This window comes from Musa acuminata, chromosome BXJ2-6 (assembly GCF_036884655.1).
Source record: "Musa acuminata AAA Group cultivar baxijiao chromosome BXJ2-6, Cavendish_Baxijiao_AAA, whole genome shotgun sequence".
NCBI lineage: Eukaryota > Viridiplantae > Streptophyta > Magnoliopsida > Zingiberales > Musaceae > Musa > Musa acuminata.
Genome location: NC_088343.1, coordinates 9,676,260 through 9,697,016, shown reverse-complemented (window position 1 = coordinate 9,697,016; position 20,757 = coordinate 9,676,260). Strand labels below are relative to the sequence as shown.

Below are 20,757 nucleotides of genomic sequence, written 5' to 3'. Positions count from 1 at the left end.
TTTTGTTCTGTCATGATAAATCGAGTCATCACATTGTGGCAAGTCGAGCCTTCCTGTCATAACTGGTTGAGGCATCAGGCCATAGCAAGTTTTTCCTACCTCATTAGGGCGAGCCTTCTCGCTTGCTTAGTACAGCAAGCATTGAGGTTCGCATCGCCTCCGTGGGCTTCAAATTGTCGATTGTTTATAGTGGTTCTATTTTTCCGTGTCTTTGCGCATTTTTATGGATGGCTATTTGCTCGATTAGATTATTAGATGCACTTGATGGCTAATTATTACTCTCTTTCTCTTAAATTATTCTGCTAAATGTTCTCTTTTTAACACAGAAAAGTATTTATGCTGCTTTAAATTTGTGAACAGATTGAGACATCACAGTGGTTAAATTGTATGGTGTAAACAAAGCGTGTAGCAAAGAAACATACCTGAAGGATTCCCGCTCATCCACGTTCAAACTTCTCTTCCTCCACCAAAGCCAAAGGTGCCGCGTAGACGGGTACGATGGGTGGGTCCACTTCCCAAACGTATCCGTTACGCCGACGCTCCTTCAGGCTCCAACGTTCGCAACGCAACCAGCTCGCATATAAACGCTTCGGTGTGAGGTTGATGACAGAGCCATGGCTTCCAAGATGAAGCGGCCGAGCAGCTCTTCTTCTCTCCCAAGCCTCCTCCTCTCCTCCCTCAACCTCTTCCTCCTCGTCCTCGCCTCGGCCTCCTTCGCCCCAGTCTTCCTTCTTAGGACCTCCCCGACCTCATCCGGCTGGGCCCTCGTCGCGGTCTCCTCCGCCACCGTCGTCTCCTCACTTCTGGGCTTCTTCTCCCAGCTCACCCACCTCTGTTTCCTCGCCCATGTCTCCTTCGTCCTCGCTTCCTCCGTCGGCCAGGCGCTCGGCTTCCTCGCCCTGTTCCTCCGCCCCGACCCCAGCCTGCAGCTGCTGGGCTCGGCCAGGAGCAGAAGGGAGCAGCGGGCGCTGGCGAAGGTAGAGGAGGCGCTGCTGCTGGGGATGTTCCTGGTGCAGTCGCTGGAGCTGGTCGCCGCCTGCGCGGTGCAGCGGTGGTGGGCGCGGCAGTTCGAGGAGGTGGAGGCCGAGCGGGAGGCGTCGGTGAGGAAGCGGAGCCGGAGGATGGCCCGGGTGCAGGAGGAGGCCATCGCGAACGCGGCGGCCATGGCGGAAGCCAAGGCGAGGGAGTTGGAGGAGAAGATGAGGGCGAACAACAAGGGACAGTGGGTGAAGAATGATTTCGAAGGATAAGCGATGAGAGGGGCTTACCGTATGGTTGATTCTATGGACGTAATTTAGCATTGTTTGGTCGATCACCATAGGGGTGGCGGCCACCAATTGCTATGTTCTCCTCCGTCTTATATTCCTACTTGTATTATATTTGCATTTATGTTCGTGATTTGTGGTGTGGGCTTTATGAGCCCCGCATTTATAATCTATGGACTAACTCTTATAAGAGGCTTAAACCCGATGCCCGCGCCACGCTCAAGGCTCGACGCATGCTTGGAACCTCCGTACCTTACCGCCGTCTCTCCGACTCCATCTCCTCTCTTCCCGCCCTAAAATGCCTCCACGCCGTGGTCCTCAAGGAAGGCCTCGCCCACCGCCTCCCGTTGGCCACCAAGCTCCTCTCCCTCGCCGTTTCCCTCTCCCCCGCCGTCGACTACGCCCGCAAGCTGTTCGACGCCGCGCCCCGCCGGGACTCCTTCATGTGGAACACCCTCCTCCGCGCCTACGCCGACCTCGGCCCCTGCGAAGAGGTCCCCGTTCTCTACAGGCAGATGCACCGGGACGGCCTCTCGCCCGACCCCTTCACCTTTCCCTTCGTTGTCCGATCGTGCGCGGTCGTCTCCGCCCTCCGCGAAGGGAAGCAGGCCCACTGCAACGCGATCAAGCACGGCTTCGGTTCGAACGCCTTTCTGCAGAGCGCGCTGGTCACCATGTACGCCCAGAACGGCGTGATTTCCGACTCCGCGTTGGTTTTCGGTGAGATGGCCTTCAGAAACATCGTATCCTGGACTTCGATGATCGCCGGGTACGTCCAGAATAGCGTCTTCGGTAAGGCGCTGGGTGTTTTCCGATGGATGCTGGACTCGGGGACGCAGCCTAATGAGGTCACCCTCGTGAGTGTTCTCCCTGCTTTGAGAGGTTCGGAATGTCTGACCTCCGGGATGTCGATCCACGGGTTCGTGATCAAACTGGGCTTCGACTCCCACCTTTCCTTGGCGAACGCTCTGATCGCCGTGTATGGTAGATGCGGGGGCACAAGTGTGGCGAGGTACCTGTTCGACGGAATGCCGGCCCGAGACTCGGTCTCGTGGAGCACCATGATCGCCATGTACGAGCAAAGCAGCGAGGGAATCAACGCGATCAAGCTATTCCGGAGAATGCTGACGGAGAAGGTGGCGCCCAGCAGCGTCACATTGGTCAGCGTCATATCAGCTTGTGCCGCCTCCGGAGACCTCGAAACCGGCAAATGGGTGCACGGCTTCGCTCGGAACAGGGGGCTCGACGCCGATGTAAGGGTCGGCAACGCGTTGCTGGACATGTACGGCAAGTGTGGGAGCGTAGATGCGGCCAGAGATGTTTTCGAGAAGCTGGCATGGAAGGGAGGGGTGGTCTCTTGGAGCGCCATGATCAGGGCCTACGCGGCGCACGGGCAAGTGGAGGCAGCGATGCAGCTCTTCGCTCGGATGCGATATGAGGGCGTTCGACCAAACAGTTTCACGTATACCTCAGTTCTGGCAGCGTGCAGCCATTCCGGTCTCGTGGAGGAGGGGATGAACCATTTTGAAAGCATGAGGGAGTACGGGTTGACCCCCACGCTGGAGCACTGTGCTTGCTTGGTCGACCTCCTCGGTCGTGCCGGTAGTTTGGTGGATGCGTACGAGTTCGTAAAGAGGATGCCCTCGGAGCCCGATGTAGGGGTGTGGGGGGCGCTGCTGGGGGCTTGCAGAATTCACGGGGACGTCAACTTGGCTGAGTCGATATGGGAGGAACTCTTCCGCCTCGGTTGCAGCAGCGTCACGCTGTACGTGCTGATGGCGAACATCTATGCAGAAGCCGGCCGGTGGGAGGATGCGGCGAGGGTGAGAGACATGATGAGGGGGATGGAGCTGAGAAAGGACCCCGCATGCAGTTCTGTGAATGCAGATAAGCGCTCCCATAGAGATAGAGGGCGGCCATTAACAAACAAGAGACGAATCTGTGACGCACGTTGCAGATAAGACGGACATGAGCAGATGCACAGTGGTCAATGATGTTTCGTAAAGGTTTCTTATGTATTTGACATTAAAATTTGTGCGACATTCTTTCGGAAGAAAAAGAGGTTAGACTTGGGAGGATATACAACAATTAGCGGTATTTCTCATCAACTATACTTGATTCCATGAGTATAAAGAAGGGTGTTGATGTTTGAGAAAATCTATTGATGCTGACCTTTACAGGAGGACATGGAAACAGTCGGCTGCCGGAAGAAACTTCAAATCTTCAAGCACAGCAAGTAGTTCTTGTCAGCCGGTAAGTGAGGACCAGCCTGTTCGACCATCTGCAAGGGTGTGCAACAAATGTAAATTTGGGAATGACCAAACGATAGAGCATCAGGCTGTGTTTGCAATGTAGAATTACGATGGCATACCTGAAATCCTATTTGCTCATATAGTTTCTGAGCTCCGATGTTATCCCTGTCCACATCTACAAAGATCTGGTTGGTACCTGCAATGCAAGAAAAGAACATCTTAGTAAGAAGAACGACATAAAGAGGAAGACCAATCAGCCTTCACGCATGCTAATTAAACATAGATACAGGAATGAGAAGATACATGTACTCGCCCACAATTATTATCTAACCATTCATGCCACACTACCATCATTTGGAATTAGAAAACATGGATAGAAGCTCATGACTTACCATATGATGTGGCCACCTCAATAGCTAACGATAACATGTTTGTGGCAATGCCTTGCCGACGGGCATGCTTGGCAACGCACAAGTTTGCGATATATGCATATCTTGGTCGCTCTGTCTGGGAGAGATTGGAAGATGCTGGTGGCTTCATGCGCTCCTGCTAGACTTTTTAACTCATGAATTTACCAAGAGATGCAACAAAACAGTGAAATAAGGGATCAAACGTGTTGCATACTCCAGGAATTGTCTCTCCGCATAAAAAATGGCGTATGCTTAAATCTAGGGTCCCAAATATGCTCTTCATCACAGCGTGCTTAATATTTTCATCATGCTTCCTTACCTGGTAATTATGAACACAGCACAAAGCAAAATATTAAGACGTGGTCATTGTGGGCCTTTTACCAATTAAAATAAAAGATTATATATCATGTCAGAGTGAAAGCATGGGTAGTAAAATTCAGAATTGATGCATGAGGGAAAAGAACGAAGAATCTTTACAATTAGGCAGTATTTGAACAATCTAATTTTTAGATAAAGCTACTAAAAGCTAAATTCATCAGAATTTAGTAGAGCTGGAAAAATGGTTTCACTATGGGTATAGTGTTATTTGGCAAGTCATGCAAGGTCATGACAAGTTGAAGAAATACATCTTGATTTGACAATATATGCTCTAATGAAATTACGTAAAACTAAAGAACCAGGTCTAACCTTTTTTTTCTTAATGGATCATTTATTCAGAAAACTATATATCAACTCAAAAAAAAGGAGAAAATGGTGCAGGAAGATAACAAAATGTTTAGGCTATCATATAATGATGTTATCTTGGTTCTGATGATGCGTGTAAAAAAGTAGAACAACTCAAATATATACACTGCGGACATGTCAATAGGAGGGTCATTTATGGACCTTGATTTGTTCACAACTAAATATGCTATATATCTCTTCTCAAAAGGGAAAAAAAAAGCCTAAATATCTTCACGGTCCTTGCTGTCAGCTCCAGCACAAGATCCAACTCTAGCATGAGAGTTCACCTACCAAGTAGATACCAAGACCTTTTACTTAATAATTTATTGATATCATCTCTAGCACACAAACTAACTCAACTATAGATTCCCAAAGGACCTAAGGCTTCATTATTAACTTACCAATTAGATATTAAGACATTTTACTAAATAACTTATTGATGTCATACACCATTACGATTCCCTAAAAATTATTAAACTAAGATACTATTGTATGACCAAAAAAAAAAATCCTTTTCTGTTCCACAAGGAAGATCATACATCAAATCTGCAACTTCAAGTACTGCAACTCTACAGATGTTGAAGTTTGCACTCTATTCCACAGTCCTAACCAGTATGGAATCTGTGAGACAACCCATATGCAGAACAACCTTGATGAATTGCTTCAGCATTCATTTAATGCTATGTGAGTTTCTGAGGCTGCAATGAAGGTAATAAAACTTGATAAAATCTTCAGGTTTAGTAGGCTAAGTAGCATCACACTACCAAGCACAAACTGCCGAGCAAGCTGTTCCACCTAATCTGGAAATTGGCACAAACAAATGCATGTTGCAATGCAACAATTGAAGATAGGCTATTCCTTTTTTCAAGCATAAGTAACAGAATGATGCGAGTAATGCAAGTCAAATGTAGCCATAAGTTACAGTCTGTAATGCCAGCAAAGTAATCAGTAAATACTACATATATTTTGCCCATACCACAACAATGCAGACACACTTCTCATCTTGGTTCCTACTGCATCTTTTCTTTAGTGAATTGAATTCCTGCATTATTATTGGCTCATCAAGTTGCAGTCAGTTTATAATATAGGAATATAAAGTCTAACAACAATAAGACAAATTCAAATGGGAAATCAAAAGCCTCAGGTCATTAACAAAAAAATATTGATGGAAAATTTTGGTAACTTGTTCATGGAAGATGATAAACTAGTAGCTAAAACCAGATCTGGGAATACCTCTGTATCCACTCCCTAGTGTTCATGCCAGATATTTGGAGTTGGATATCTATCAATATGTCAGTTCATTATTATTCAACTTTTGTTTTATGAATTTGATTATAATTACTCTTTTTCCCAAAAGTAACTCCCCCCATCGAAAACATGTTCAAAATGGGCTTTTCCATCATGCAGGATAGTAAAAGTGTCAACATTGATTTTTTTTTCCCCTATGCATCCGCTAGTCAATCTTTCTCCCTTCTTCAGTTCCTAATGTCTGTCTAAGAAACTCAAGTTTGTTTGTTTTACTTATTTAAAACAGAAACATTAAAAATTATAGAAAATGGAACTAAAAAAAGGCCAAGAAAAAAGCCAATCCATGTACTATAATTCTCATCATCTGCCCAAAAGTGCACCGAATTCTGCCTGATTAGCCCAAATACATGTCTATAATTAACCACTATGATTTAAAAAAAAGAGAGATAGAGTTCCCGATACACTGACAAAAGTACCTTTTTGCTAAATTATGCAAAAAAAAGACCCTGAAAATTCCTTAATGTACAAGTTCCTAAAAGGGTGTTATTGACTATAACCAAGTCAAGAAGTCTTCTTACGGTGACTTTACATAACAGTCACTTTAATTCGTTGCTATTTGATATTGTACCATCCGTTGCTTGCTTCCAAACCTTTATGTGATTCAATTATTGCAAATTATGTACATGTTGCAAATGTTTTTGTTTCAGACATGGTAGAACATGTAAGTATTGTGGTTGCATTTGAGAATTTTCAAGAGATATCAAACTCTGTATATCATTTTATAACCATCCTAAAGTCAATTTCACTATTCAAGCCAACTTTGCAGCACCTCTCAAAACATTCCTTGATCATCAATCATAGAATGGTCCTATCTTGTCGTAAACGTGCTTCCAATTAGTTACAAAGATATCAATTACATCCACAGTGAAGTATGTCATACCTGAACTGTGAATTGCCTTTTATGATTTTGAAGATGGCTGCAATAGTGCAATGACAAACCCAAAGTTAGTCATTCAGTGCCATCTTCCCTTTTCCACAAAGGAAAAAGCAAGCGGTGATGAATGAGAGAGATAGAGAACTAAGATTCTGTTGGATGTTGATCTGTTACTCGAACATCTGAGCGCACCTCCCAATAGCTTTCCGCCCTTAACCACGCCGCCATCTATCATGAAGAAATACCAAAAGAAATCAAGAAACCCTAGATTCGAGATAGTGAATGATTCCAAAGAAGCCAAGGAATGGAGAAATGTATCGATCATCATCAACATGGCATTCCTGTCCTACGATCTAAGGTTGAGCTCACCCAAAGTTCTTCATCAAGAACGGCCTCCCGCGCAACGAAACGACCGAAGGCCCTTCTGTGCTCGCAATCGAATTCGTCATCCGGAGGCTGCAGACGGTCGAAGCGAAGGTTCGATCGACTCGATGAGGCCTCGATTTGAGGAATTCTTGGTCCCAGATCGCGTTGACTATACGACATCTCGAGCCGCGGAAATCCTGGGGCCGAACGAAGATCAAAGTCGACGCCGTCCTCATCGGGGTCGGAAGATATAGCCGACCCATCTTTCCTACAAATTCCCCTCCGAAGATTAGAAGATCGCATCTCTAAGAGATACATTTCAAGAAACCCATTAGAAGATCGCACCGCCAAGAGATAGATAACCACCAAGAAAAAGGCCGACAAAGAGGATCCACATCTCTTTGCGCAGATAGAGCAGGAACCATCTTTTCCGGATTATATTCACGACACAGAGCGAGAGGATTCTACTCACATGACGGCGAAGGCGAAACTTCTCAGAGGTTTCCGTCGATCTTGAATGCGGAAGACTAGTACTCGCCGGAGACCCGCCTGTCGAGCGGCGACAACCGCCACCATCGGTGAGAGAGAGAGAGAGGGAAAGTGAGGAGAGAGCGTAGGTCGTTGCAGTCTACTAATTTTAATTGGCCAATTATATATTAGCTCTTCTAATTAAATCCTTTTCTTTATTTAACTTAATTCATTAAACATTTATTTTTATATATAAACATTAAATTTAAATCAAATAAATATATAATCGAACATCATGCATTAAATATAAATCCTTTATCATAACAATTAAGGAAAACATGACCCACATAAAAAAAATAGAAAATAAAAGTGGAAAGCCTCGTACGTCCCCGTCCGCGTGTTCCACTCACCGTCGGTAATCCACGACCGCCCCTGCTTGGGGTTCACCAGTCCCGGTGTGTGGGCATTGGCGGGGCACCGTACACGATGTGTCCGTTGCGCCTCGTCCTGGTGTTCCTCTCCGCCGCCCTCGCCGGATTCTTCGCCTGGAAATCGATCCGCTCCCCTCCCCCTTCCCCGATCTCCGATGACTCCCAGGAGATCGGCGCCTCCCCCGGCGACTCCTCCATCAAAGGCCGGATCCTCGGCGCTGGAAAGGTCGGTTTTTTCTTCAGATCTTAGACCCTTGCTTCTTTCCTTGGAAAGTTACTTCAGATCTTATACGAAGATGATTGCTTCTGAACAGGTGATTGAGAATGGGTACTGGGTGTTTCTTGATATGGCCAGCGGGAGGTACTTGTGGAGGGCGATGAGAGAAAGGTGAGAAGTTGGACGAAATCGATTATTTGGGGGTTCTTTTGGAGCACGCACTCGGTATCCTTTTTCGATGAAATTGGATAGTGTTCTATGCATTGGATTGCAATTTAGCTGATGTGCCTCGGAATTCGATTTAAAGTTGTTGTTTCCTGTTCGAATGATTGTCTCTTGAGATCCGATTCATTGTTTGTGGTGATTATTGTCATAGTCTCGTCGATTTATATGCTATACTATGAATTTGTCTTATTAGATGGTGTTAAATCGATCAAAAACATCAAAAAATTAGCTTTTAATATGCCAATGTAATGTCTTGTTTTTCTTATCTCGTTCTTCGAAGATTCAGTCGATGAGCAACAAATTGTACTCTGACATAGTTCTTGGTTTCATCAGTCTTTATCACAATCCAGAAAACTATCTCTTCCATTTTAATTTCGTGTTCATGAGCTCAAACTGATTGATAATAAACCTGACAAGAAAACAGTAGAGCAGAAACGATAGTAGAGTAGAAGACACTGAAGGCATAAGAATAACTTGCTTCCATATGTACCCATAAATCCATAGAAGCAGCAAATAGATAATTTGGAGTTTGATGGTTGCATTGACAAGGTTCCATTGCTCGACAAATACTATCGTATCGGCGAAATTTATGGGAATTTTATAGTGATGTAGTTGGCTTTGATTCTTGCACTATATATGTAGCAATCTCTGGACGAAAAATTTGTTGAATGAACTCAATGTTATTTCCTTGAAGGTTAACATTTGCTATACTTATTGTGGTTGCCTATTCTTTGGCAATTATACTTTTGTGTCAATTCATTCGACTCGCCTTTCTGATTTCTCATCGGTTGACATCATTTTTTATACTAGTTATTTATTTCCTTTTCTATCTAAGCGAATATTCTCCAGCTTCTCTTTTTTTTTTTCCGACATGAAAGATGCCATCATGTACTTTTATGGAGGAATTGCATCAAAAAATTTCAAGGTTTTATGTTCAATCCTAGTAAGAGATGTATGCTGTTGGATCATTTTCTACCACCAGATTCTTGTCCTCGGATACCCATAGATGAAGCTTTGTGAAGCTCTCTGCCTTATCCTTACTCGATGCATTAATCTAGCATATACATTCGTTGCCACCTTTCTGTAATTTGTTGCTGCCTTATCATGTCGTCGTTTTATTAAAAGCACTTCAATTCTTTCTTCTCTGTCATATATTTAAATAACTTTCACCATGAATTCACTTTGTCACTTTGTTTTCTACAATTATATGTTCATCGACACTCCTATATCTGAAAATATTGCCTTGTTAATTTAGCAGCAAATTTTATCGGCTTCAAAGGTTCGTTACTTGCACATTCATATGTCCTCAATGAAATCGCTACCGAAGCTACCATAATCAGATGTTTGAGGTCTTATTTTCATTTAATATCCTATGAAAAGTTCTTTGTTTTATTCCTTCGATGTATATGCTGTAAGCGATGCCAGATTATAGGTATTTACGAGCAGAAGTTGCAGCCTTCGTTTAATGTAAGAAACAATCGCCATCATCAAGATCATATCTTGACTGTTTCTGTATGAACAAAAAGCTAAGCTTCGCGGTGCAATGCCATTCATTGTAATCTATTTTGTTTCTAATGGAAATGAGGTTGATGTCAACTTTGTCGACATTCTGTTTCTTATGTGATGTCAAGTAAATTACCAGTAAGCAAGCCTTTGGATGATCTCTTTTGGAGATACATGACAAGAACAGAGCCAGTGATTCCAACCTTCTTATATACACTTCTGTTCTCTAGCAAATGGTAAGTAATGCTTAAGCTTAGCCGAGAGGCACATGCCCTTGAGAAAGCATGAATTGGAAATCTGGCATCGCAGCGCCACACTTTCTTCTGGAGTGAGAGGTAAAAGCACTTGTAGTTTGAATCCTTTGAATTCCAGTGTTCCATATCTATCTATGATTTGATCGTCAATTGGATTTTGATTCTTACTTGATTTCTGATGACTTGCAGGCTAGAAGGCATTGGTTGCATGATCAGGTAATTGGTGATCATACATTGCCATTCGGATTGCTTTCAGTGGTTTACAGGATCTCAATCTCCCACTTGTACAAGCATCTGATTCCACCCTCCACCAATAAGTTTGGTTCATGCAGAACAATCTTTTTGATGGAACTGTATGTTACTCGTACTGTTTGGAATAGATTCTCTTCTTTCTCCAGAAAATGTACTCAACCCTGTATATGAGCAAATTGCATGAGAATTGTCAGGTCTCAAAGCAGAGGGCTGGGGCTGCTGCATGGGGAGGGCTTCTTCCACAGACAGACTCGTTGCCATTGCGTTGGGGCTCCTCGCGGTGCTGTCACCGCTGTATGTCAACAGGAAAACGACGGTCAAGCCGGATGATGAAGACGACGGCAGCGGAGCTCTTCTGTCCCTGTGGCTCCCGCTGGCGCTCATACTTCTGGTCGTCATCATCAACCTCGCATGGTTCGTGGAGCGGAGGATCGTGAGGCTCGACCCCTACTGGATACACAGGTTCGGAGGGTCTTCCTGTGGGATCATGATACTGCTCTTGGTTCTTGGAGTCTTGTTGAAATGTAAGGCTTCTCTGGGAGGTTGATCTTGATGTTGCTGTGTCTGTTAGTTTACTGGCATTTCGTCAAACACATGTAGCGAAGAAGATGGAGGAGTGTTTGTGGAATCAACCTGTTGGGTTTTCACCCCTGCAATGAACTGCTAAGATTTCTGATTGTAATTATGAAAAGTTGTGCTCCTCTTTCATCATCTTCTCAGTTGCAACTCTTTTTCACAGCCTCTAGAAGCATACTAATACATGAAAACTTGATTCAATGGGGACCTTTTTTGTCTCAATTTATCTACCAATCCAATCTAAATAATTAGACCAACATGTGAAATATGGAATAAGCATACAAAAAAGATATCCAGTAATAAAAAAAGGAAATTTTCACTTCAACAGCTATTATGCATAAAACCACCTTCATTTTCTCAACCGATGACTACTTAGTAAACAGCTTCTTCGATTAACGGATGCATCGAAGACTACCATTGTCTGAAATTGCATGAAAATGTTGCTGGATTCGAAAAAGAGTACCATCTTAGACATGCAGATGGATTCAAAGAGCATTATTTCGGAAGAACAGATAAGGTTCCCAAAATAAAATCAAATGACCAAAAACTTATTCTAAGAGCCTCCAGAATACGGTTCGAGGATTGATCATATCGTCATATGATCGACACAAGTACGTCCACCAGAATCCTGGTGTGATCATCAGGCGCCTGCAAAATGCACGAAATGTGAAACTCGATTAAAACTCTTGGGATATTCTTAGAGTACGACATATCTTAAGATTCTTTAAAAGGTCAATTCAAGACGGGTGAGTTACATTTAGTTGTTTATGGAGCATATAAGAGGACATCAAGATGAAAGCTTTCCAGAAGAAGAAGAGAGTCCTATCCATCTTGCTCACGTAAAGTTTCTTATATTGTAATAGATGGGAGATGTTTTTGATGGAAGAAAACAAGGGCGATCAATACATAGAGCCTATCTATTGTCAAGTGATATGGTTTTCCTCGGAACATCCTTCGTCGGATGATGCAGACAAGAAGACGGATAGAGGATGATATGTCATCGAGATATGCGTGTACATATAAAGATAGAACATCAGATTAATAGAGGATCAATAACCATATCACCAGTCAAGCTAAAAGAGGTCAACAGACATGCATATGGATATGTATGTAACATCAGAGCAAAAGTATAACTGTCCTAATTCATGTATTAGAGACTCTCATGCGATTTATCGCTCTTCTATTTACAGGTAACCTAAGAAATGGCTAACTAGCATAGCATCATGAAACAATTTTCTTTTGTTCATCCTATTTGTTTCTCCCATACCAAAACATTTCCAATGCTAATAACACCGCTCTCAACATTTTCCCGCACACCTTTTTCTCGCCGATCACAATCAAAATAATTCGGCACTGATCACAAATGAAGTGGCCAACATATCCATTTTTGAACTAAGTACCACAAACAACAGTCCTATCCTCATTTCAATCTAGAGACTCACAACGAAAGTGCAATTCACACTCGGAACTTGTAGTCAGGAATCCTTAGGGTTCTTTTATGTTTCATTAAGTTGCCTATAAATAAAATCTCACAAGCCTTAGTCAAAGGTACATCAAACAATTTCTCCTACTACCAAATCTCCTTCTCTCACATGTCTCCATCTTTGCAATAGAGAGGTCTTATTGGATATAACTCGAATGCCTCTCACAAGCATCTCTTTGCTCGCGACGGTCATTCTAACAAATCATACCACAAAACGAACCTCTTAATCAGCAAAAGTTAATGAGATCAGCATAGTGCAGAAAAAGATCAACAGTAAGAAGAAAAATCCAAGATTCAACATTTAAGTACATCAGAAAAATAAGACAAATTCAACAAACAAAAGTAGTTCATTCTAGTACAATGACGACGATACTAAACACCATTTCCAAGCCCTCAATTTGCATATGAACTCATCATCATCATCCATTTAGCACACCCACACGAAACCGATATATCGATATTTAACATAATTTCCCCTAAAAAACCTAAGAAGCAAGTGACATTATTTGCTCCCCTCTTCAAATTCCATGTTTTGATCGACTGCTAAGAAAGGCTCTAAATCTTACAAACCAATAGCTATCTATCATTTCCACATTGTTGGAATATATAGAAAGCATTCAAAGGCGCTATCTATCTATATACCAATATAGAAAGAAGACTATAAACTGTAATTGGAGCAAACCTCTTTGGGTGAAGAACCGTCAAAGGCTGGCGGCAGGCGGTGGCGGCACCACGGCATCCAACACGATGACGCTCTCCAGAAGCGGCCTCACCTTCTCTTTCACAGACTCCAGCAAGTCCTTCTCTCTCGCATCCAACGCATCAAGCTCCTCCAGGCTGGGGAACACCGCAAGAAACCCCACGTCGAATCCCTTCGCCCTGGCCGGCGAGAAGTTCTCTCCGTAGCTCAGCTGCGTCACTGCGGCCGGCGCAAACGACTTGGCCTCCGCAAGCGTCTGCGCGAGCTCCGCCGCGGCCCCCTCCTTCGGCTTTGCGAGGGTCAGCCGCACCGCCGATCCGGTGGGCGGCGCTGCCGGGCCGTCGAGTTCGGCGACCCAGTCTACGGCCATGATGTCGTCGCAGATGGGGAGGACGTGCTCCTTGACGACGGCCACATGGGCCGGGTGGGCGGAGTAGGCAGCGAGATCGGCCTTGGAGCGGTAGCGGCTGTGGAGGAGGTGGGTGAACCCGGCAGCGGAGGCGGCGGTGGATCGGTGTCGTAGGACGGGGCCGGCGGCGAGGTGGACGGAGATGTCCAGGGAGACCAGGGAGCGCAGGTTGGAGACCATGGCGTCGACCTTGGACGGGTCGGTGGAGTCACGGACCTTGAAGAGGACGACGTGCTCGACGGTGGCGATGGCAGCCATCGTGGCGGCGGACGAAGCGGAGGCGAACGGGCGGCGGCGAAGTGAGGACAGGGGGCGAGCGGAAGAGAGGAAGAGGGGGAATTTGAGGGGTGAACGAGGGCGGTGAAGATAGGGGAAGGTTTTCAGACACGCCATTTCAACTTTTGACTACGATGCGGGAATTGTATCTTATTTGACGGCGGCGGCGCCGGGGCGCGTTAATACACAGATGCTCTGCAGGATTAGTTGACCGCAGTGCATACCCCTTTTGCTAAACGTGGGTAGCCTTGAACCGAACCAGCCGAATCAAACGGATCGAACCGGATACGTTAAGGATGACTCGCCGGTTTAATGGGCCTTGTCGACAAAGGGTTATATTAATCTCGCCTCGGCTCGGATAGGGTTCTCTTAACCCAACTAAGACTATTTCTTATAAATGAATAGTTTATAAATATTTTTATTTTTTTTATTTTAGATTATAAATAATAAGAAATAATTATAAATAATAATCTTAAAAAAGATTAAAAATTATATATAATATCCTATAAAATATTCATTTCAATGGGATCAATCATAAAATGCTTATCAAACCATAGTAATCCAAGTCATTCTTTATTTGTTCATACATCTACTCCATTATATTACTCATATATTAGATCATGTCAATAATCCACTCAACAAAAATTATCTTAATTATATTCTTATCTTTTTAATTTCATTAAGACAAAGCTTGTCGTCAAGATATGATATTTTATTTGACTATAATCGTTAATTGTTATACTAAGTATAATTATAGTTATAGATCATTGTCATCTCATCCAAAAGTCTCAATCTTATAAAGAAAAGAAGAAACATAATGCATGGCTCCGATATCATCATGTTAAGATATTAAACTTTTATCATCAATTAATATAAGAGTTTAGGTTGGTAGACGAGACAACTTATGTGTTCATTTATGAGCTATGCTTTAGCACATTCTAATGTCTGCTTCCGATGACCTCATGTCATTAATTAATAATACAAAGATATTTTGTGTCATCAAACACCACCTTAATTGTTTATAGATAGCAAAGTTACCATAAGATAGATAGAATTAGTTGACACCTGACTTGGTTTAGCACTGACTATTTGTCAATTGTCATCCAAGCAATTATATTTTTCGTATAGAGATATATGTTTTTCCTTAAAGTTCAATTTAAAAATTTAAAAATAAATTTAGAAGACGATGAAATATGATATTTAATCTCATGTTCATAGTTAAACTTCAATAATCATAGCTTCGATAAAGATGATTGTTTTTCCTAGCGTAAACATAGGCTCGATTATGTCAAAAAAAATATATTTTAAGTTTTTATTTGATAAATTATTTGAACATATTAGAATTAAATTTATTGTCTTAGATTGACGATCAAATTTGATATCATGTGATAGAAAATTTAACATACCATGCAATAAATAGCCTACAGAAACAAAAAATAGCTGTGAGGTGTTCCTAAAGAGCTCTCTATCTAAAAGTTACTTTGATGTGTGAGTTCTGTAGTGGGGAAGACAGAATGAGTCGACTTGGCATGTCGAGGCAGAAAGGCTAATCCACTCTTTTACTTAACTATATATATATATCTCATAATGTTGAGCTATAAAGCTACATCTTAAACATTATTATTATACCTGTCCATTGATGCTCTTGTCACTCGACTCGATTCGCTCTTTCACGGGGCAATGCGGCTTGCCACAAGTTACGAATTGTAATAGAGAGATGCTCCTGAGTTACAACTTAAGTTACGAAGAAAACGTACTCGGATAGAAAATGAAACCACGGTGTGACTATGTTTTATATTATAAGAAGAATAATAAGAATTATGGGATTTGATCGAAACCCCAACTTTGTATCGCAATGCCAAAGGGATGAAGAGATATATTTTCGACATATCATGGTTCCTTCCACTTGATCTCGTTAATACCATAATTAGTAAAGTCTAATGAGAAAAAATAAAGGCTTTTTGATAATAAAAGTATTAGAAAGATATTTTTATGATATCCACAAATCAAATTCTTATAAGATAATTAGAAAAATATCTTTATCATTTTGATAAAGCGTATTTTGAGTCGATGTCACACGTCAAGTTAGAATTCGTACCGAAACGTTGTTCAACATGTCCCGTCCCGAGAGTTCGAGGTGGTACCGTCTGACGTCGCTCCGCACGTCTCGAGACGACGACAAGTCAGAAATGCCGTCCTATCCCTCGAGGATCAACAGTTACGTTGAATCCGCGTGAAATCGACCCTCATACAATAGGATAAAAGCCCATGATCGGATAAGAAAAACAAAGGCTTTTTGATAATAAAGTATTAGAAAATTATTTTTTTGATGTCCACAAATCAAATTCTTAAAAGATAATTAGAAAAATACCTTTACCGTTTGATGAACCATAAGCGGGTGTTGATGGTGAAAAGTTCGAATTATCAAAATGAAAACAAAGATGATCGAGTTGGATGAGATGAACCGATGCAATTACACTCAGGGGATCATGCGAAATTCCAGGGACGGTGGGGTAATTTTGCATCGCCCCCAATCCTAAAAGATTGACCGACTCGGAACAGAGACCGGCGTAGGTGAGAGGCCGCTTAAGCTCATGGCGGTGAGACCACCCTCACGAGGCCGAGATGAACGCAGAGGCCCACCGCCGTTGCTCTCGTTCTCCGCAGCAGATCTTTTCTTGTATTAGTTTACCGTGGTTCGAGGATCCCTTTCCCGTCTCTCTCTCTCTCTCTCTCTCTCTCTCGTGTACCTTTCCTTGGAGATTCGACTCGATCGCCGATAGCATCGAGGGTTCTCGCCCTCGATTTCCTCGCCTCCCACCCTTGCCGAATCTCCAAGGTATGTCTCGAACCCGGAAGACGAGATTGGCAGCGCAAAGATCTCTTTTCTGTGCGCTCGATCGCAACAAGATCCTTTCTCGAGTAGCTTTGTTCATGGTGTTAGAGGGGATTACCAAGAGCTGGGTGTCAAAAATCGATCTTTTTGTTTGCCTCGCCCTTTGCTCTCGGTGGGGTGTGATCTTCTGCTATGCGGTTGCCGTTTAAGGAACTGGTCTAAAGGCTTTGTTGTACCGTCTTCCGCAGCTGCTCGCTTTCCTGTTCTTGTCCAGAATCATAGAAAGACCCTTTTGCCGTCCGATTTTTCCTTCCGTTTTCCCCGGACAAAAAGATTGTTGTTTTCTGCTTCTGCTTCTGCTTCTGCTTCTTCTTCTTCTTCTTCTTCTTCTTGCTTTTGGTTTCTTGTCTTGATTGATTCAACGTGCGATTTGCGGCAGGGGGTGGCGTGGAGAAAGAAAGCTACGGGGAATTGGATCGGCTTTCGTGTGCCATCATAGAGAAAGAACCATGCTATCTGATCTCCCTTTTCTTTCTGAAAAGGAGCTACGGAGGGCCATTATTTGCTCACGATCCTTGTCTCTCATGCCTACCAACGCCTGACACCTTTATATTAGATTCCCCTCTTCCCTCCCGTGTCTCTTCCGGCTGATCTCAGTTTGCTGTTCCCTACTCAAACTGCTTGATTTCATTCAACCCGGGTCTTCTTCCCAAGTCTTTTTCCTCTGTAAAGTCGCTTCTTTTTCTGCCTTTCTTTCTCTCTCGTGATATGATTCGTCTGCAGGGCTATTTGTTTTGATCTGATTCGAGTTGGTGAGAGGAAGAGGGAGAGGGGGATGATGGAAGGAGACCGCTTCTCGGGGCTTGGCAATGGAACCCAGGTGGACGGCAAAGTCCTGCAGACCTTCCAGAAGAGCTTTCTCCAGGTGGAGAACATCCTGGATCAGAACCGGCAGTTGATCAATGAGATCAATCAGAACCACGAGTCGAAGATCCCCGACAACCTCAGCCGCAACGTCGGCCTGATCAGAGAGCTCAACAACAACATCCGCCGCGTCGTCGACCTCTACGCCGACCTCTCCCTCTCCTTCACCCGCTCCATGGAAGCATCCTCCGAGGGCGACTCCGAAGGAAAGCCCGGCCACAAGCGAAACAGGCCTGGGTAGAGAGGAAGCAGATGAAATGGCTTAGTTAGAGTTAGGATCGACAAACTGCAAGCTTGGGGATGGGATCGAAATAACAAAGCGACTGCTTGCGCTGTTGTAATCATTATCGTGACGCTCAATCTTCTATCTCAGTTATGTGAGAACAGTCTCTGCTTCTTTCTCTGTTCCTTCTTCTTCTTCCTGTTCTTGATGTGCGGTTCCCTTTTGCCATGGAATCAAAAGTGTTCGATCTTTTTCATGGGACAGATGCCTGCGAGTTTAGTGGGCTCCTGTAGATGACTTGGAGACATCAGCAAAGAGAGTTCTGCTCTGGATAAATTTGTTGGCCGCCAATCATACTCCACAGAGCCATGGAATCTCACATGAGGAACAGACGAGTCTTTTTGACCACTTTCTTTAATGTAGCCGGTGCCAGTCGCTTGCATATTCTTGGGTTGGAGGTAAAACACCATAAAAGAATACAGGAACAAGGGAGAGCTACAGAGCAGACATCTACGTACCTGTGATGGATGGCAGTGAAAGAGGACAAAAGGTGGAGATGGGGGTGGGGGTGATGAGGCCTGCTCCGATGCTTATCCCTTAATATCTGGTCATGGATTCCACCACCACCACCACCACCACCACCACCAGTCTGCTGTCTGAGTTGATCTGCCATCTGTCCTCAGGTGGACCAGCAGAAGCAATCCGACACTGCTTGTTTGCAGGAGTTGGTAGCAAGATCCACATGGGTCATCATCTCCCTGGAATTGCCAATTCCTGCTGAGATGCTTAGTCGAGTTGTCCGCAGTCGGCAGAGAGAGATGTGGCGATGCCATGGCTTCTGACAACTGGTTTCTGGAATAAGATATGTGTTAGCCTGCTGCTAACTGCGGCCTCACTGCTGTCATTTTGGCCTTTCAGCTATCGCTAAATCTGCAGTAATTTAGGATATATATATATATATATATATATATATATATATATATATATAAAATGTTGAATCAGTCAATACATGAACAAAACGTGACAATGAAGAAGACAGAGGATGGAATAAGTTCTTGCATCACTCGCAACCTACCTGCCAAGAAAACCAGACCATGGCATCCTTATCATCAACTCCAGTCTGATCAAAACATACAGCAGAACAGTGTACTTTCCCGTTAAGCAGAGGGCCTGTATCAGAAGCTTGCATAGTTGTATCATATTGTTCCTCGGAATAGGCATATGACCATTATCACACTTTGTCTTCCGCTATATTTGATATTGGATTCCACCAGCAATCTTATGTTTCACCTATGTCTGCATACATTCAACTAATTACCATCTACTTTAAGAGCGGAATCCGCACACAATTACCAGACTGCCATCGGTCTCTACATGCGCGGGTGCATCACCATAACGTGTCCCGTAGCGCAACTTATCGAAACTCCCGTCTCGATAAACGAAACACGCGAGGGGGTATCTGCAAAACTACCTCTTGTTTCAATTTAGGGTTTCGCGACCGGAGAAAGAGCAGCGGCGTCTCGCTCTCTCTCTCTCTCTCTCTCTCTGTCTGCGTCGAGCAGGTCGGGCGAAGGCTTCGGACCAGAGGACGCAACGCATCTCTTTAAAGCCCTAAACGAGGGATGACTCTTGGAATCCGATGTGGGTTTTTCTTTGCCGATGGTCGACGACGAGGTATCGAATTTAATTCTATAGCCGAACTAAAGATTTACCATTGTTGGCTCGGATCAAGTCGATTCCGTATGGTTTGCTACGGAATCCTGATTCTTTGAGGTTGTTCTTGATGGGATTCCGTAGGTATTATCGGCCCCTCGCCGTGTGGTGTGAAGCGATTGTGGATGTGTTGCTGCTGGTTAGATTAGATTTAACTTTGGAGATTTGCGGTACTTCTCGATGATCGTTCCGCCCACCGGCTTAGTTGAGACAGAGGCGAACGTTGGTGGGGGCGATGCTGCCATGAGTAGTTCGTCCGGTGAGTCCTTTGTGACTATATTGATCTATCCTCGTACCCCTTTGATCGAAATTGTCTTTCTCATCAATGTTGCTCTCGATGACCCTTTTGGTGTGTTATCTATCTAACTCGATGCTTCAAGGAAAAATACTTAGATAGTGGTATGGCCTTCTAGTGCATTCATTCTCTGTGCATCATATCTATAAGGTTATATGATGGTTGATTCACATGGGTTGGTGAGAGGAAAATGGGGAAACTACCGATCAGAGATATTTTTTTTTTTTTGCTGAATTATGTCAATGCAGAAAATTATAATGCCAGTTTGATATGGACAATTGATCATTTTTCTAATGCATGCTCGATCCTACAGGTGTTGTATGTTCAGAACATGATGGATGGTGATGTTTCTGTTCTTATTCCTGATAAGTTTGGCCTGTGAAATACTGAATATTCCTTGAAACCTATGAGATTATATAGGCCTTGTCATAGTGGCTTTGATAGGGTTTTTCTTACAGATGAGTGAATGCTAATAATCCTTTTTCTTTTTCCTTAAAGATCTTCAAACTTCTTAATATTTTATGATGTTCTAACTTCTAATGTACATATTGCCGTAACTCTTGTGGATCTTTTGGAGATAATCGAGTTTAATTCTTTGGTACTACATGTCATCTTTACAGCAGGTCGGTTCCTCGTTCCGATACTGTGTCTGAGGATGACAAGATTCCACGTAACCCTTCCATGCATTTTTCTGCAGTAGTTGTCATTTTATTGTGCTATTGCTTACTGCATTGGAGGGTAAATTTTTGATAATGTACAATAATTTTCTGATTT

The 20,757-nt window shown here is 43.4% G+C and overlaps 7 protein-coding genes across 9 annotated transcripts; 5 read left to right on the top strand and 2 right to left on the bottom strand.

The window, feature by feature from the left end:
• The first annotated feature begins 328 nt into the window (after nt 1-328).
• Nucleotides 329-1,377, top strand: LOC135614702 (uncharacterized). The gene has a single exon (XM_065112331.1). The coding sequence runs from the start codon at nt 615-617 to the stop codon at nt 1,248-1,250; it is 636 nt and encodes a 211-aa protein (XP_064968403.1). The 5' UTR covers nt 329-614; the 3' UTR covers nt 1,251-1,377.
• Nucleotides 1,343-3,667, top strand: LOC135614700 (putative pentatricopeptide repeat-containing protein At3g05240). The gene has a single exon (XM_065112329.1). It carries the CDS (start codon nt 1,343-1,345, stop codon nt 3,224-3,226), a length of 1,884 nt encoding a protein of 627 aa, XP_064968401.1. The 3' UTR covers nt 3,227-3,667.
• Nucleotides 3,250-7,837, bottom strand: LOC135614701 (GCN5-related N-acetyltransferase 6, chloroplastic-like). The gene is made up of 9 exons (XM_065112330.1): nt 7,671-7,837; nt 7,202-7,466; nt 6,978-7,060; nt 6,839-6,875; nt 5,627-5,692; nt 4,142-4,246; nt 3,910-4,063; nt 3,637-3,713; nt 3,250-3,546 (listed from the first exon to the last, which is right to left on the bottom strand). Exons 1-9 carry the CDS (start codon nt 7,772-7,774, stop codon nt 3,481-3,483), a joined length of 957 nt encoding a protein of 318 aa, XP_064968402.1. The 5' UTR covers nt 7,775-7,837; the 3' UTR covers nt 3,250-3,480.
• Nucleotides 7,838-8,016: 179 nt separating this feature from the next.
• Nucleotides 8,017-10,766, top strand: LOC103987560 (uncharacterized). 2 transcript variants are annotated; one of them, XR_010487653.1, is made up of 4 exons: nt 8,017-8,323; nt 8,412-8,485; nt 9,798-10,377; nt 10,486-10,766. XR_010487653.1 is itself a non-coding variant. In XM_018827951.2 (2 exons), the coding sequence occupies exons 1-2, from the start codon at nt 8,153-8,155 to the stop codon at nt 8,487-8,489; spliced, it is 249 nt and encodes an 82-aa protein (XP_018683496.2). In that variant the 5' UTR covers nt 8,027-8,152; the 3' UTR covers nt 8,490-8,804. The 2 variants fall into 2 exon arrangements, 1 of the variants encoding a protein (XP_018683496.2); XM_018827951.2 differs by lacking the exons at nt 9,798-10,377; nt 10,486-10,766 and having other exon boundaries at nt 8,027-8,323; nt 8,412-8,804.
• Nucleotides 10,767-10,771: 5 nt separating this feature from the next.
• LOC135613827 (uncharacterized) lies at nt 10,772-11,095 on the top strand. The gene has a single exon (XM_065110850.1). The coding sequence runs from the start codon at nt 10,772-10,774 to the stop codon at nt 11,093-11,095; it is 324 nt and encodes a 107-aa protein (XP_064966922.1).
• Nucleotides 11,096-11,424: 329 nt separating this feature from the next.
• On the bottom strand, nt 11,425-14,128 carry LOC103987558 (stress-response A/B barrel domain-containing protein UP3). The gene is made up of 2 exons (XM_009405888.3): nt 13,290-14,128; nt 11,425-11,772 (listed from the first exon to the last, which is right to left on the bottom strand). The coding sequence occupies exon 1, from the start codon at nt 14,107-14,109 to the stop codon at nt 13,309-13,311; it is 801 nt and encodes a 266-aa protein (XP_009404163.2). The 5' UTR covers nt 14,110-14,128; the 3' UTR covers nt 11,425-11,772; nt 13,290-13,308.
• A 2,470-nt stretch (nt 14,129-16,598) lies between these two features.
• Nucleotides 16,599-18,160, top strand: LOC135614699 (protein ELF4-LIKE 3-like). 2 transcript variants are annotated; one of them, XM_065112328.1, is made up of 3 exons: nt 16,599-16,831; nt 17,268-17,528; nt 17,612-18,160. In XM_065112328.1, exon 3 carries the CDS (start codon nt 17,664-17,666, stop codon nt 17,991-17,993), a length of 330 nt encoding a protein of 109 aa, XP_064968400.1. In that variant the 5' UTR covers nt 16,599-16,831; nt 17,268-17,528; nt 17,612-17,663; the 3' UTR covers nt 17,994-18,160. The 2 variants fall into 2 exon arrangements, with proteins under 2 accessions (XP_064968400.1, XP_064968399.1); XM_065112327.1 differs by lacking the exon at nt 17,268-17,528 and having other exon boundaries at nt 16,605-16,831.
• The last annotated feature ends 2,597 nt before the right edge of the window (nt 18,161-20,757 follow it).

Excerpts from the sequence above, each read along its gene's own strand:
- LOC103987560 (XM_018827951.2), top strand. The coding sequence starts at position 8,153 with ATGTGTCCGTTGCGCCTCGTCCTGGTGTTCCTCTCCGCCGCCCTCGCC. Across the intron at positions 8,324-8,411 it reads GGATCCTCGGCGCTGGAAAG|GTGATTGAGAATGGGTACTG; the intron begins GTCGGTTTTTTC and ends GCTTCTGAACAG.
- LOC135614701 (XM_065112330.1), bottom strand. The coding sequence starts at position 7,774 with ATGGTGGCGGTTGTCGCCGCTCGACAGGCGGGTCTCCGGCGAGTACTA. Across the intron at positions 5,693-6,838 it reads AAAGGCAATTCACAGTTCAG|GAATTCAATTCACTAAAGAA; the intron begins GTATGACATACT and ends ATAATAATGCAG. Across the intron at positions 4,064-4,141 it reads GCGGAGAGACAATTCCTGGA|GAGCGCATGAAGCCACCAGC; the intron begins GTATGCAACACG and ends AAAGTCTAGCAG.
- LOC135613827 (XM_065110850.1), top strand. The coding sequence starts at position 10,772 with ATGGGGAGGGCTTCTTCCACAGACAGACTCGTTGCCATTGCGTTGGGG.
- LOC135614702 (XM_065112331.1), top strand. The coding sequence starts at position 615 with ATGGCTTCCAAGATGAAGCGGCCGAGCAGCTCTTCTTCTCTCCCAAGC.
- LOC135614700 (XM_065112329.1), top strand. The coding sequence starts at position 1,343 with ATGTTCTCCTCCGTCTTATATTCCTACTTGTATTATATTTGCATTTAT.
- LOC103987558 (XM_009405888.3), bottom strand. The coding sequence starts at position 14,109 with ATGGCGTGTCTGAAAACCTTCCCCTATCTTCACCGCCCTCGTTCACCC.
- LOC135614699 (XM_065112328.1), top strand. The coding sequence starts at position 17,664 with ATGATGGAAGGAGACCGCTTCTCGGGGCTTGGCAATGGAACCCAGGTG.